Raw genomic sequence first — 16,219 nt, forward strand, 5'->3', positions numbered from 1 at the left:
ATTGTAATTAGTGTAAATAGTTCTCGTCTCGATAGTTCAGTTCTGTATTTATTAGTTTGTATTTTTTCGTGCTGTCAAATTGTAAATTAAGTTTGTCAGCGTTGTTTCATGTAATCGCCTTTGAGTATTGTGTAGCCTTGTTTAGTCTATTGTTTTAGCCTTTATCCGCTATATAACATCGTAGTTGTAGTTTTCATTCAGTCGTTGTTATTCCGGAGTGCCGTACAGATCTTGTAAGTAGTTACGCTTTCGTTTGTATTTTCCTGTAATTTCTCGTATTTCTTTCGTTGTATTTTAGTTTCGTTGGGTTTAAGTTCGCATTGTTAATTCTGTATTTTTTTGTGTTATGTTCAAGTGAATCGTCGAGATTGAAAATAGGGTACGTATTTCAAACTGTAACGGAGTGTCAGTTACAGACCTGTTTTAACAACCGCCACAAAAGTAAGTTTCCAATCACGTTTTCTGAATTTGCTGATTTCGAATTTTAAATGTATGTCTTTTAGATCGAATAATTATTAAAGAAGAAGAAAAAGAAAAAGAACCTTTTATACCGCTCAGGGAAGCCCCTTCAGATGCAAAAAGGTGTCTGTTATCAATGGGAGCCCTGAGCACAACAATGTACTAAAACTATAGTATACATATGCATTACACTTACAAAAACAACAACATTGACTTTATTTTTTAAAATGAAAGAAATAAAGGCTTTTGTAGCTCGCAGTTAGCAAAGCTATTCTAGGCTATTCTACACTGATACTGATAATAATATAAATAGAAAACTATGTACAAATAAAAGATTTAGAAGTAAATGAATACGAAATACCATCAAGATAGTTCGTTAAAAAGAGTGCAACCATAGTAATAGAGAGATCGTTTTGCGATCTCAGTCCTCACAGTAGGCGGATGTAAAAGGTTGCTTTGTCTAACGGCGCTCGCGTAGATTGTATTATTACGTTTAAAATATTCTTTAAAATATTGAGGACATTGTCCTTGCAAGGATTTCTTAACGAGTTTAAAAACAATATTACGACGGCGCTCCTCCAGCGTCGGCCATTTCAGAACGTCCATCGCCGGGTTTCTGCGCACAGTTCTTGCAACTATTCTGGCAGCCCGGTTCTGGATAGTCTCCTCGAAGCCGTTTTTTTTGGATGTCACGCAACGCTTCCCTTAAAAGAACTTCTTTTGGGGGAGCGTTGTGTGACATCCAAAAAAAACGGCTCCGAGGGAGACTAGGTTTTTCGAGGGCTTCGAGGCCTTGTTTGTGACCTTCCCGGCAGGAGCCCCACACACTTGCACAGTATTCTAAAATTGGCCTAGTTAGACTGCAATAAACTATATTTGCGCGAAATAAGCTGCTTTATTTGCTCGTTCCAACTAAGGCGGTCATCAATAACTATACCGAGATAAGTGAAGTGAAAAACTCGCTTAATAACATTGTTATTTAAAGTAATAGAAAAAGAGTTTACTGTAGATAATCTAAGGGCAGTTCCGAAAAGCATCGCTTCAGTTTTTGTTACGTTGATAAACTGACTATTTAAAAAAGGCCAGTGTTCAATTTTAGACAGATCAGCAATCAGCTGGTCTTGAATGACAGAGACTTTGAAGGATGAGCAGTAAAGCTTGGATTATTATTATACGGTTTGTGGTGGTCGTCTGAGCTAACCAGTTCCGAGTAAACAAATTTTTCTTAGTGAAACGAATAATTCTGGACATGCTGGAGTAAGTCATTGTGCTCTGGTGTAATGAGCCGAAATATCAATCAAGAAATAGAGTGTTTTCGTCAGTCAAAAACTGCTCACGATCAGCGTAGATGTAAAATTTCTGGCAGCGAGATACGAAAAGACATCTTGCAACAATTAACGCGCTAATGGCCGGCGTTGTCTGCGATGGGATAGTGGTGTAACTGAAAAAATAAGATGGAAAAAAATAAGGGAACCATTAACCGTACCACGTTTTGATGGCTTTGGTTAACCATGACCTCAGAGTCTTTTAATCTTAATTGCAAGCGAGTTAAAATTTTGGTTCTGCCCAAGGAAAGTAATGGGTGTAGGTTTATAAAACAATATCGTGTGCGAAAGCCCGTTTACTCAAAGGGTAAAAAAATCCTGATGATGGGGGGTCACGTTGATGGTTGACGGTTAAAAATAAGCTCTTTTGACGTTTGAAGGTTAAATTTTAGGTCATTTGACGGTTGACGGCTAATTTTTTGGAATTTCGTTTATGAAACGAACTAAACGCGCAAATTTGGCTGCAATTTTTTGTAATGACGCATTTGTAAAGAATTATTAATTTCAAGAGTTCATTTATAACACCTTTTATTGATAAATGACCAACGTTTTATGACACCGGAAGTGTTTTCACACAGGAAGTCAGTTGTGTTGTTAACTGGCAGGTTTACTCGCGACTAGAAATTAAAGGACTTACATAACTGTATTTTTATGATATATCGAGCCTTTTATCTATAAACAACAGAACTTGACTCCAATTAAGGCAATCTTTCAGCTCTTAATTAAGGATATATGAGACATTGGATGGCTAACATTGGCTTGGTTATTTGACGGTTGGCGGTATAATTATTGCGTTTTTGACGGTTTTAACACCAAATTCTACAACCTCACATCATTCGAATTGTATCGCAGATAGAAAGGAGAATTTCTAAGAGATTTTGGGAGCGAAAAGGTTAATAATTTTTCTCACCTGAAATGTTAATGAAAAGAAAAAAGTGGAAGGGCTTTTAAGGAGATTAAAGAATATATTTAGTCTTGTAGTTGTAGCAGCATATTTTATAACTGTTTCCATGTGAATGTCACGAGGAAAGGATCGAGATGAACTTACCAGTGAAGACTTATAATCATCTATACACAACGCAAGGAAACTGTTGTTTTTCTAGTATTGTACTGTGTAATCAAGTTTGCGCTCTAACTGCGGAATCTTCAAAATGTCAAATTATTTGCAATTTGGATTGAGACTTTTACATTCCTTGCAATTTAGAAGGTACAAGAAAGTAAAAGGATAGTCTGATCGGATAATTAGTTGGAATGAATGGCATTTAATTGATGCAAAGGTGACCCGGTACGGAAATTGAAATCATTTCATATATTCGAAAAAAATTGAAGATCGTGCATTTCAAACATGCTCTGTCGATTAAAGGGCCAACTTCTTGAGCTATGTCGCGCGGCTCAGACTGTTCACGTTTGTCGTTTACAGTCTCTTTCTTGCTTTGCTTGCTTTGAAAACCTTAGCCATCTTTCCCATGTTTTGGTTTATCCTCATCTCTTTGGAGTTTTATATATCCTGAAAAACGATTTATTTTCTTCAGTTTAACTCCTGCAACCAACCAATAACTCCCCCTTCTATTTTCTGTGCGATTCCTTGTCATTGGTTGAGAGAATTTGGCGTTACGTCAAAACGACGTCTTCCAGTCGATAAGTTTTTGCTTTGTAGAACCTTGTTTGTTGAATTATGTATTAAAATTTTTAGAGAGAAGTTACATCTTTTCTGGGAGTTAAAAGATTTAGGACAACTCTTTTTGTGTGTGTGTGTGTGTCGCAAAAACGACACAATCTCGGCAGTTTGAGATGATGACAAAAAATCGAGAAATTAATGTACAAAATTGATTCAAGATCAGTGTTTTGTTGTTTTTTTTTTTGTTTTTTTTTTTTGTTTTTGTTTTTTTGCAAAGACGGCGCGCGATACTTACAACTGGTCGACTGTGAAATGGCTCATTAGGAACATATGAATTTTAATTAAAAAATTATTCTATCTTTGGTTGTTTCCCATCGATCCTTTCTTTAACCTTTCCCGCATGTTTGCGTGTCATCACAGGCGTGAAGCAAGATCGTGCGATGTCCTCTTCTTAAGTGGGACCCAAAGCCTCTTGTCTGCAATAATGGAGAATCGATTTTATCCCTTCTGTATTTCTGGGCACTTAGAATTGTGTTGCGTGTGGGTTAAGGAAACTGCTCGTCGTAGCTTATCGCCTGCCATAATCTGAACAATAACAAATTATTATTCTTGAGTCGGTCCACGCCTAATTAGATTATGGGTCTCACACGGCGAATGGGTAACAGGTCATTACGAAACAATAATATGTTTTTATTGCTTCTTGTAAAAGGTGTGTGTCAGACTGAGATAACATCGATCACTAGCGTGCGAATGATTTACACATTTGAAGTGATATTGCCAGCCATTACATCCTTCATAAGATTCCTAGGGCATCGTTTCATGTCAGGTTCGTTAAATGTTTAAATTGTTCTTTCAAAAACAATAGACGGGATTAAGGCAGTCCAATTAGTGAGCGACGTAAGTATAAACAAACAGATGAGTTATATTGAGTTTGACGCGCAAACTATCATTTTGCTTCGTGGTTCGTCGCCATTTCATTTCGTCCTACTTTTTCAGCTTCAAAGTGTTAACATTTTTTACAGAGACGGGATGTGAAAAGAGTGCCCTGGCATGTTAAGAACATAATTAATTGCGACTCAACCTTTATACACAAGAAATTACGACGGTTTTATGACTGTGTCTGTCACGAAGCGGCCAATGATAAGAGAAAACATTTGATGTCAATCGTTTCCGGGCAGGCTCGCGCTCGATCGCAACCGCAAAGTTTAAAACGTACGTTAGCCAATATTTTCTTGATCATTACGATGATGAAGATGGCCATATTTTACAATTCGTTTCACGTTACGAAACATGTTTTGATGATGACGAACAATTAACAAAGGACATATCTAGCTTCACGCTGGTGTTGACATTGATGCAAAGACTTAGTGCAAATATAATTATCTTGTTCGCGTTCATCCTCCTAGTTTTCCAAAGAGTTTACAATCGATTATCGCTTTAAGATCAGCTTTTCTTAAAGGCGATTCACTGTTGGATATGGCAAGGAGTTCTTTTCCTCTATGGTTATTTTTTAACCTGCAACTTTGCGTGCAGTTCACGAACGTTTCGACATCTAGTGGTCATGATCAGAAATGGATGTTATTAAGTCAAAACCATCGATATGTGTTACCTCGCGTGAGATACATCACTGAGGAAAAGGGAGTATGGAAAAGTAGAGGTTTAAGCGGCGGACAAAGAATGGTGAGTGATCTTTCGCCGTTTTAGGGTCTTTTTAGGAACATTAATTTGTTTATTACTGCACGAATTAATGCATGTTATGAACGTCGAATAGCATAACTTGTACATTATTGAAGCAGACATTGTAGTTAAGAAGGGGCTTCAGGAAAACCGCTAACCCTGGTGAGTAAGATTACAACCCCGGCGCCATCGCCACGTGATTTTGAACTGTCTGCTGGAGAATATTCAAGGAAAATTTATGTACAGAATCCTCGTATTCGCGCGTTATGTAAAAACTCACTCGCGTTCGTGATTTCAAGGAGGTCTCCGGATCAGATATTCCCTCGTCGGAACCTATATGAAATCAATCGGTTTACCAGCAGAAAGTTGTCTATATTCGTTAAGGTTTATTTTCGTAAAGCTTAGCTCATGTGGCTTGCCGTAGGGGGAAGATGTTAACTTGAAAATTGTTAAAATTAAACTGGACGTTGACTACGATAATATTCACGGTGGACTCGCCGTAAATGTGGGGGACATTTATAGCGGAGAGATTATGTTTTGGTCTGGCAGCTGTATCATGCGGTTTTTATTGTTTTTGTTTTGAGAGCTTGAGTAGCGCTAAAGTGCGCTTTTGAGAAAAAGTACTGAAGTGCGAAAAAACGCGACAGGCATGTGAGCAACATTCAATATTTTTTAATTTAACGGAAGACATCGCCAGACTAAGACGTCAAGTACTTGGCAGAGCACATGTTGACAGCACTATATTTGTCATCAACTTGAAGTTGCTGATAGAATGTGAAGCTTCTGTTTGCCTTGTTTACCCTTTGGCTTTCATATCTGCCAACAGTTTCACTATTGCTAAAATCCTAAAAGTTAACATTCCGGGACAGGCGCGTTTTCAATGACTTTCACCTCAAAATGTCAATTAATTGGCGCACGTGGCGTTCCATCATCTCTACCGTCCTCCAGGCTTTCCTCGTGAGTAAGAGAAAGTAAAGTACGTGAGAGTATTTTCTATCATAAAGTGCATGTGTCGCGTTATTATAATCCTGTTTTCATAGCGATTTTTTTTTTACATTGTCAAATTCTTTTGGAGTCAAAGGTCTCATCGTTTCCAAAGACGCCCGAAGTTTCCGAACACAAATTTTCGAAAGAGTTCGGAGAGTTCAGGTACAACCTTCGCCCCTTCTCTGAAATCAGACGGGTTTCGGGAAAAGTAGGACTATGCACAAAGCCCTTTCCTCTCTCGGATTCATTACGAGCTTCTTTCGCTTTACAGGATTTAGAGAATAGTTAGTCGTGACATCCAAGTCAGAACCTCCATCCGAACCCAGCGATTAATTAGATTTAATCTTCATAAAGGGCAAGTTATTTTAATCCCTCTTCAGATCTTACTATACCGAATCAATGCATGTTAGCAGACAAGTAAAGATGAACACAGTTAAACAGATCAACGGAGAAGGAATGTCTTTTATCATGTTTGAAGTTATTCATTGTATAGATATGAGAAAGACTGAGTTGCCAAATCTTGATTGCGCACATATTTAGCAGATTTTTAAAGGGTTCTCAGTTGTATTTTAGCCTTCTGCTATGTATTGATGGTTTTCCGTTACGTTGTAGCATCTTGAGATAACATCTGCTAAAAATATTACAACCTTCAAGTGTTTTTACTACATTTATAAACCACGGGGTGAAAAGGCCTGAAATAATAGTAATAAAAAAAAAAACAAAACGAGAAGAAAAACAACTAATCCTCTCCAACATCTTTGATTTACAGGCAGGAAAGAGAGGCATTAAAGTAGAAATAACATTTGCAGTTTTTCAACAAAACTTCACACTCGACCTGTATCAGAATCGTGGTCTGTTTACCTCGCAATACCTCGAAAGACACGAACATTTCAATGGCTCTGGAAACAACGCCAGAAAACTTGATCATTGTTTCTTTCACGGACACGTCAGGGGTAGGGTAAGGTCGAGTGTGTCCCTGAGCACTTGTGAAGGATTAGAAGGGCTGATTTACGACGGTACTACATCTTACTACATAGAACCTATGGACAAAGCCTTTCATTTGTTCTACAAAATAAAAGATCTCGACTCGTTTGAATATGATTCGCCTGGACAAAGGATGAATCAGGACAGGGATATTCACACGGTAACACAAGAAAGACTAGTTTCAAAAAGAAGTATTGGCAACGTAAAAACCCGAAGAAGAATTCGTAACAATGTCTTCACCGAAACTAAATACGTTGAACTGCTTATAATTAACGATCACAAGCAATTTGAGGCTTGTGGAAAAAATCTGACGAAGACAAATCTACGAGCTAAACAAATCGCAAATATAGTGGACGCTATTTTCAAACCGCTAAATGTTCGCGTAGCATTGGTCGCCGTAGAAACGTGGAACGTGTTGGACAAAGTCAAAGCGGACGCTAATGCTGATACTTACTTGTCAAATTTAGTAAAATACAGAAAAAGGGGACTGCGAAAGTATCCGAGCGACGTAACGAAACTTTTGACGGGAATCTCACTGAAAGATTCCGTCCGGGGTAAGGCTCACGTCATGACGATTTGTACAGAACAATCGGCAGGCGTGGTCCAAGATTACAGCCGAAATGCTGCTTTTACTGCCAGTACATTTGCCCATGAATTAGGTCACGTGTTCGGCATGTATCACGACGAGGACCTACCTCGTTGCGTATGTAAATCACCTGACTCGCGCGGTTGCGTTATGAGCGAGCATGTCGGCCGCGAACCAGCCACTAGCTTCAGTAACTGCAGTCTTAAAGGACTTGAAGAGACACTATCACGGGGCTTAGGATCATGCCTTCTTAATGTCCCAAGAACGCTGTACGGAGGCCCGGTTTGTGGAGACGGGATAGTTGGAGGAGACGAAGAGTGTGACTGTGGAACCACTCAGGAATGCACCGCTAAAGAAAACGCTTGTTGTGATCATGTAAATTGCAAGCTGCGCGCGCATGCGCAGTGCGCCGATGGTCCTTGCTGCGAGAGGTGTAGGTTTAAAAAGAGCAGAACTGTTTGCAGGGAGACTGTGAACGAATGTGACATCCCAGAATTCTGTACTGGATCTTCTGGGAGTTGTCCTGAGGACGTCTACATTCATGATGGTTACTCTTGCGCGAACAACACGGCCTATTGTTACTCTGGGGAATGTTTAACCCACGACAGGCAATGTCAGGACCTGTGGGGCCGTGATGCCGTATCTGGTCCAGATAAGTGTTATAATTACCACAACACGCGTGGCAACAAGTATGGGTTTTGCCATAAGACGAAGAAGGGTAAACATCGACCTTGCAAACTAAAGAACGCAAAATGCGGTAAACTCTGGTGCCTTGCTCGCAACCGGTGGCCTGTCATAGGAATACAGAGAGATGTAATGGGTTCCCAGTGGCCATTTCAAAGTAAAACAGTCACGTGTAAGGGAACTAATTTACAAATGGGCATGGATGTATCGGAGGCTGCGATGACCCTTGACGGAACAAAATGCGCTGACGGAAAAGTGTGCCTGGACAGAAAATGTGTGCCTGTTAAAACACTACACGGAAATGTGCCTTTGTGTCATAGAAACTGCTCTAGTAATGGTATATGTACGAACATCGGTACTTGCTATTGTTTTAAACCTTGGACTGGGACTTCTTGTGGCACCAAGCTCTCAGATATTAAACCAACGACTATCACAAGTAAACCCATCAAAACAATGCTGCAAAGTACTTCTGCCAAAACGTATTTGATTACGACGAAACCGCGAACAGTTGCGACGATGGAACCGATTACAACTGCAAGCCCGACTGGGTTGCAAGTAGCAGAATCCACACAGGTTTACATCACAGTTTTTGCAAGTTTTTTCGCTCTCGTCGTTGTCCTTGTTGCAGGACATTGCAGTTATAAACGACGGTATAAGCATCGGCAATTTGTTGTGCAGAATAAGAATATGAAACAAAGGGTTGAACCGCGATTTAAAGTCATCGTTATTTAAGAAAAATTTTGAATTAAGTATTTATATAAGCGACGTCTTAAAAGAACATATTGTATAAAGAGCGACTGTACATATATTTGTTTCATATTAAATAATTGCCGAAGTTTTCACGTCCATGGGGTATTTTTCACATAACGCGCTATCATCTTTCCTTCCACGAGGCTATTTTCTTTTCCGTCCACATTTTGAACGTAAGGGACAAGGTTTGGTAGAAAGATTTTATTTTAATTTAATTTGCGTAGCAGGACCTTCGGATAAATCAGTGTCGCCGGATTTGGGACAATGCGCTTGCAGTGAGCAGTCACGTGGGATCTTGGCCACGTATTTCCCCGCCATGGAGCTACACCCCTTTTCCTGCCAATAACATTGGCATCGCCTTCCATCTGTCACTCAGCGAAGAATTAGTAGAACACTTTGACAACGGCATTCTTACAAAGAGAACCCTGACGAATGATAAGAGAAAATCAATCCTTTCACCATATTTTCTGTTATTGACTTCCGTCTCTGAACTTATCTCGGTTTCCGTATCATGAAGCGAGTGGGATTATACCTACTAACTCCCCCTGTCTGGAATGGGAGCTAATCCATCGCTGATTATTCCCCCTTCCCGCCCCGCTTCTTATCAGGTTCCATGCGGCCTGTTTCTCGAAAGTCCCGGTCACTGAACGGACCCTTAAAGCTGTTCTGGTTACATTCAAGATGGGGATTTCAAAAGTTTTGAAAATCATACAATAGAACTGTCAGCTTAAGAAACAAAAACGCACTAATTTGTGTGCTAGAACCTGCTTTTCTATCCTTTAAATTTTGATTTGAAAACTTGGCTTCGGGCCCGTTAAGTTACCGGGACTTTCGAGAAACGGACCCCTGGACAGGTTGTCAGTACCCCTCAATCTAGTACCCAGATCTTACTGTGTAACTACAACTGAGCCGCTTGACCGTGGTGGGGAGCGGAAGACATTGTGGGGGTAAAGTTTGTCCACAAAGCTAACATCATTGACCACTTTCATAACTGGCTGCCAGATTAATATTCTTTTGTTTAAATTTAAATTAGCCCCTTTGGCCTCGCTTGAGATAATGTATTCTTTTGAATTTTGTACTGGATAACGAGGCCAGAAGGGCTAATTTAAATTTAAACAAAAGAATATTAATCCGGCAGCCATTTATGAAAGTGGTCTATAATGACCAGGCTTCGGATTGAAAACGACGACTCGATCTAAAGTCCACGCGCTAGATTCCAGACCACAACATTTCCCAGTGGCCCGCCAGGAAGGAGGCCAGTAAGGCGTCAAGTCACACAGCAAAAGAAACAAGATGAAAAGATCAGAACACTTTAATGATTACGGTTTTGTATTAGCTGGTTACAATTTGTGATCGTACTGAATATATGATCTAACGCGCCGGCGTGTTACTGTGAAACCGAATGAAAACCACACAAGCACACGCGTCCTGCACGTCATCAAAGAAAATAAGACTAGCAAAAATACAAATAATCCCGCCTAACAAAAGCCTACACGAAATTACAAAGTCATATGTTTGACATTGACTGATAAAATATTCAAAGTATAGGTTTAAAAGAAAAACGCCAAAAAAGGCCACACAAAATAATTGAACACAAATTTGTAATCGTGCTGAATGTATGATCTAACGCGCCGGCGTGGTACTGTAAAACCGAATGAAAATCACCCAAGCACACGCGCCCTGCACGTCATCAAAGAAATTACGACCAGCTAAAAATACAAACAATCACGCCTAACAAAAGCCTACACGAAAATACAAAGTCCTATGCTTCGCACTGACCGATGAAAGATTCAAAGTATAAGTTTAAAAGAAAAACGCCAAAAAAGGCTACACAAGATAATTGAACATGCATATCTTCGTTGATGTTCTCCAGAAGTACTCCACTCTACTTGCCGACGGAGTTAAGCTCACGAGCCATCTGACACAGGGCACAAGTAGGGCAACACATGATAGTGAGTGCATCGTTGCAAAGGGATCCCTGCCGCAAAGAAAAAAACATCTTAATTTAGATGAGTAATAACTTTGGATGCTTAATTGGAAACAATAAAAAAGGGAGCTTCATATAAATAGTTTTAAGTCAAATGTTAAGCAAAGTCAGTTTACAAAGAAAAACACTAAGAGGTAATAGGGAACTTTATCTTTGAGTTCAAGTTTTGGGCGATTTACAAAAACATATTTACCACGTAAACTTTCATCTTACACTTTTTGACCAAAAACTTTTTCACTCTTATTGTTATTGGACTTAACTGAGACCTTTCCCCTATGGAAAACGATAAAACTTGTGTCTTTACCACAACGCAATTTTCCTTGAATGAGGAAGACAATTGTGTCGTGCTTAATAATAATAATAATAATAATAATAATAATAATAATAATAATAATAATATTAATAATAATAATAATAATAATAGTAATAATAATAATAATAATAATAATAATACAGGTCCTCGTGCTTACTAGAAACACAACTCTTTGTCCGGCGTTCTTGGCTTAAAATCAGTCGGATCTCTAATTGTTTGCCCTAAAGGACAAGCAGCAGTAGAAGAGAAACATTGGCGCAGAAGGCAGATTTCGCTGAAAAGGGGGAACTGCTAGTGGTCGATAGCGGGAGAAATTTAACCCTTTGACTCTCGACAGCAAATTGTTAATACCCTCCTCTAGCTGCTACACATCTCCTTATCCATTAGTAATGAGAAATTAGTGTTAGACCAGAAAACAACTTCTAACTGATAACTTTGAGTATTCTCATTACCCGTTTGCTGGATAATGTATAGGCACTCATTGTAGGGAAAAGTTAAAAAGAGCTGATGCGTTTGAGGACCCACCTGGATGTGATGCTCGGTTCGTAGTTTGGCCCTCAGAGTGAATGGAGCAATCTCGGAGCAGCAATAGGCATACAGGCACCCCTCACCCATACGAGATGAGATGCTGTACAACAAAAAGCAGGGGCAGCACCAGCCGGTCAGGCCTGTACACAGATTAAAAACAAAACAAACAAACACGTTAAATTTGTCAATCTCTAATCGTTTGGTCTGATCCTCCGCACGATGGAAGCCCTGGAAAACTTTGGTGATTCAGTCATCATCGGAGTCAAGTATGAAATTGTTTGGCTTTGAAAGCCAGTTCGTGAGGACCGACAGGTCATTTTTTTTCGCAAGTCAACTGTGATCGGAGTTTCCATGGTTACCAGTCGTTTCGTGCCCACGGAAGTTTGGTACTCAGTTGATTCGTACCCAGCTAAGACCGTTTGCATCAATTTAGTTGAGTCGTTTTGTACCCACATCAATAAGGTACGTTTCCGTGTTCGGTACGCTTAAATGTCGGTTTATTATGATAAATAGGAAAAATACATGCGTGAGGTGTTCCGTGAAATCTCCTGGTTTTACATCATCACTGAATGTTGGGACGGGCACGAAGTACCAACCGACCAGCAGGTTGGGTACAAACCGACACAAAATGACTACGAAACGTCCGAGGGTACGAAACGACAACATATCCGTCGTTAAAGTTAGTTCGTTCTAATCGGTTCGTTGGTTGTCAATGAAAAATTTTTTGAAATTTGAAATTGTTTATCTCTCACTGACTTCAAAAAATAAAGAAAAATAACTTATTAAAACGATACAACTTGCTACTTGAACGCCCTACGCATGTCGGCAAAATGGCAACCTAAGTCGGTAACACACTAGGCGATTTTATTCCCCGATCATAGCGAATTGATTGCTGGCGAAAATCGCTGATATCTGACATGCCAAATATCGGCGATTTTATACACTGATCATTGCGATCGGTGTATAAAATCGCAAGTGTGTCGCCGGCTTTTAGCAGCAAATTTAGTCGCTATGGCGGCCACAACGTTTCGCAGCTTGGAGCGCTGAATTATCACCGGTACAACTTACAGCTTCCAATATCATCGAAGCAGGAAAGCAATCCTGAATTCCAGTCCCTCAGAACTTGAGTTTGTGTAACTACAACAGTTGCACCAGGCTGGGTGGTCACGATTTGGGCCATTTTCACTCCTTCAGAAATCTAGCGACTGACTAGCGAAAAGAAAAACAGAAAGAGTAAGTTTATATTCTGCCACCCATTCCACATCAAGGTATAGTCCCACTCAAGTTTCCCAGAATGTGTTGTACTTGGTTCGTAAAGGAAGTTAAAATGGCTACGCAATCTTAACAGTGTCCAGTGTGTTCGTCACCGATTTGTGACATTATTAATTGAGCATGCAGATGATCAAAAAATACTCCTACAACAAAATATTTCGCTAAGGGATTCGTGCCACAAATTCACCCATCGAAATATGTGGCCCTGATCATGAGACTGGGAATTTTGCCTTGAAAATTTCACGCTATGATTCCGATAACTCCCTTACAAGAAATTTGGGGGACACGAAAGGACTGAGCCTTCATTGGTCTATTACCACCACCACCACCCCCCCCCCCCCCCCGCCAAGCCCCCGCTTTACAAAAACTTAAAACGCGAGAACGGCAAAGACCAGCTCAATATTTACATAATTAGTACGTTTCTTTCAACCACGGTTAATGTTTGATGGCGTATCCATCAAGAATATTCAAATGAACTTGTCATGAATATATTACTCTTTAATTTAAAGTCAAAATTGTATCCGTGACAAAAACGTTCTCATCCGGAGTATATGATTTTTCACAACTGCCGCAGTAAAGCATCCACAAGTAATATGAAAAGGTCGAACAAGAAGACACACATAAATGAACCCCGAATCGACGCGAACAACTGTGGTCGAGTCGTTGACGTGACTAAAATTATTCCGCAGAACATGCCCTGCAGCAGTAACTGTTAAAACTAATTACTGTGCTCGACTGAGGTTTCACTTTCACTTGTGGCTAGAAAAAAAAACCCACTTCAGATTTGAGCATTTTCTGTAAATGGTCTTCGAGAACGTTTCTTTAAAAACCCAATTCTTCAATTTGTTTGGAGAGATCTCGTCGGAACTCACTCCATTTTCATAAGTTCAATAATGCTTACAAGTGCAGTTAACGGGTCATTGCAATGGTTTGCTCTGACGAAACGCCAACGCTCCAAACTTCAACTTTAGGAACCCTTCATTATCGATTCGGTTGATTAAACCAAATCATCTATCAAGGGGGGGGGGGGGGTTGAACTTTATAATTCCCAGAACGAGGCAACCATTCCGAAGTTTGGGGTTAAGATTTAATCACTCGCGATAAGCCATTGATGTTATCTGCAAAATGCCATCTCTAATATGCATCAAAATGACATTTTTTAACGAAACTTGAGTAAATCGCGCACGCCCAAATATTCATACCGGTATCTTTCCCGCGCAAAATGCACGATTTCCCGCTAGTCTCGCAAAAAAAGACGACAAAAACGAGTGAAAAAACATCCTATCCCCTCTTACAGTGATAAAAAGATCCTTAGCAATGACATGATCTCGCTAAATATTCTTAACTTTAAGATTCTGTGCTGATGCAGTTAATTACATCGTTATTTTGTGAGCAGAATGGTAGTACAACGCGGAAAAAATTCAACTTTACGGTAATGCGACTCTTGTTCCGCGAGGGTGTTGTTTGTCAGGTAATTAATTAACTCCTAAATTAACCTCGAAATGTCAAGAATTTCGTAAAGCTGAAAAACATCTTTTGTTTGTGGTTCTGGTTTCTATGGCGATTGGTAACAAGTCAACAGAAGTCAGTCATTTGGCAGCGACAGCACCAAAGTAAAGCATACGCTAAACTAATACTACTGACAGTTTCGAACGCTTTTTTCTGTATGGTACGATACCAAATTGAAATAATTCGTCGAGCATTAAAACCTAGTCAAGCGGGTGACAATATCTAAAAAATGTTGAGATGGATTTTAATAAGAAAAGTGACGCATTTCATTGGATTATTTCATTACCGTGAAATCGAATAGAGAGGAAGCAAGAAGAGATCGTGACTAGCATGATTTTTTGAGTCCAAATGCCACCTTTTTAAATATTAAAGAGCGATTAACGAGTAGAAAAGCTGAAGTAATTAACGACTTAAGGTGCAAGTGGAAGTTGCGTTACAGCAGATGCCAAGACTCTATCGATATGAGGGAGAATATAAATTAGGTTCACACGAATAACATTCACTGACAACGAATTTTACATTGACTACAAGTTTTTCATCAGAAAAGGAAATTTCATCCGGAAACGGCTCAATTAAAAACAAATTCCTAATGCCTATTCACTTAGGTAAATCGAGATAAAACGACAAAATCGACTGTAAACGAAGAAAATCATGTTATTCATATGTGTTTGGATAGCTGGTTCAATTTCTTCATAAATTTTCATCAGATTTATCGTTTTTCGCTCACTGGACTCCGATTACATCGATGTTTGAGTGAACGTGACTTTCCGAAAACGAGAGCTTAAGAGGGTTTGTTTCAAAGCCTTTTCGTTTAAATATTACACTTGTTTTAGAACCCTTCTTATTGAACAGATGGTTTCATATGCACAACTAACAAGAAACCGAAAGCAGAAACCTGTTTCATGTTTACGACGCAGAGAATATAGATACAAGAACAGAATGTACTGCAGGGCCTTAATTATAATTCCACCGCGAGCCACAAAGCTCTGGGAAGACCTATATAGTTGTTTGCAGCATTGAAAGGTTGTTTTGACTGCGAGAAGTAACACAAACACCCGACAAATATTGGGTGCGGACTGAGCGCGGGGAATCATAAAAGCAGAACTGTAGCGACGGAACCCTTAGATGAGATATACTTCTCGAAGCGTGTGAGTTGATACACTGCGACAAAGAAATTTCACAAAGCCTTGAAATTACTTAACATAGAAGTAAATCCCAAGTGTTTTCTCCTGACTGAAGGCGTAGCTTAAAGATGAGCTACATGATGTGGATGATAACCAGTATCGCGAATCTCTCAATGTTATTACCGAAGAAAATAATCCAGTTAACTCGAATCGGGGTTTTTCTCACTGTCAAGATCGAAGAAATTTGCTTGTAAACTTTCATACCTGATAATAATCACGCAGAACCTCTCCTGAGAAAGCGGACACACACCTCTGGATTTTCAATGCAGCAACAAGAACGATTGGCCACACCAAATATGCGTCGACACTGGGTAGTTTCTATTTCATTTTCATGTGTGTGACGTCAGAGTGACCTT

General features: G+C 39.6%; 2 protein-coding genes across 4 annotated transcripts; one reads left to right on the forward strand and one right to left on the reverse strand.

Annotated features, from left to right (window-relative positions):
- The first annotated feature begins 4,100 nt into the window (after positions 1-4,100).
- On the forward strand, positions 4,101-9,158 carry LOC111328284 (disintegrin and metalloproteinase domain-containing protein 12). 3 transcript variants are annotated; one of them, XM_022932685.2, is made up of 3 exons: positions 4,101-4,299; positions 4,809-5,082; positions 6,836-9,158. In XM_022932685.2, exons 2-3 carry the CDS (start codon positions 4,879-4,881, stop codon positions 9,050-9,052), a joined length of 2,421 nt encoding a protein of 806 aa, XP_022788420.2. In that variant the 5' UTR covers positions 4,101-4,299; positions 4,809-4,878; the 3' UTR covers positions 9,053-9,158. The 3 variants fall into 3 exon arrangements, with proteins under 3 accessions (XP_022788420.2, XP_022788418.2, XP_022788421.2); XM_022932686.2 differs by having other exon boundaries at positions 4,108-4,228; XM_022932683.2 differs by having other exon boundaries at positions 4,101-5,082.
- Positions 9,159-10,364: 1,206 nt separating this feature from the next.
- On the reverse strand, positions 10,365-16,219 carry LOC111328286 (cornifelin homolog B). The gene is made up of 4 exons (XM_022932688.2): positions 16,068-16,219; positions 12,967-13,107; positions 11,896-12,038; positions 10,365-11,048 (listed from the first exon to the last, which is right to left on the reverse strand). Exons 2-4 carry the CDS (start codon positions 13,076-13,078, stop codon positions 10,956-10,958), a joined length of 348 nt encoding a protein of 115 aa, XP_022788423.2. The 5' UTR covers positions 13,079-13,107; positions 16,068-16,219; the 3' UTR covers positions 10,365-10,955.

The sequence above is a fragment of the Stylophora pistillata genome, chromosome 10, assembly GCF_964205215.1.
Source record: "Stylophora pistillata chromosome 10, jaStyPist1.2, whole genome shotgun sequence".
NCBI classification, from domain to species: Eukaryota; Metazoa; Cnidaria; class Anthozoa; order Scleractinia; family Pocilloporidae; genus Stylophora; species Stylophora pistillata.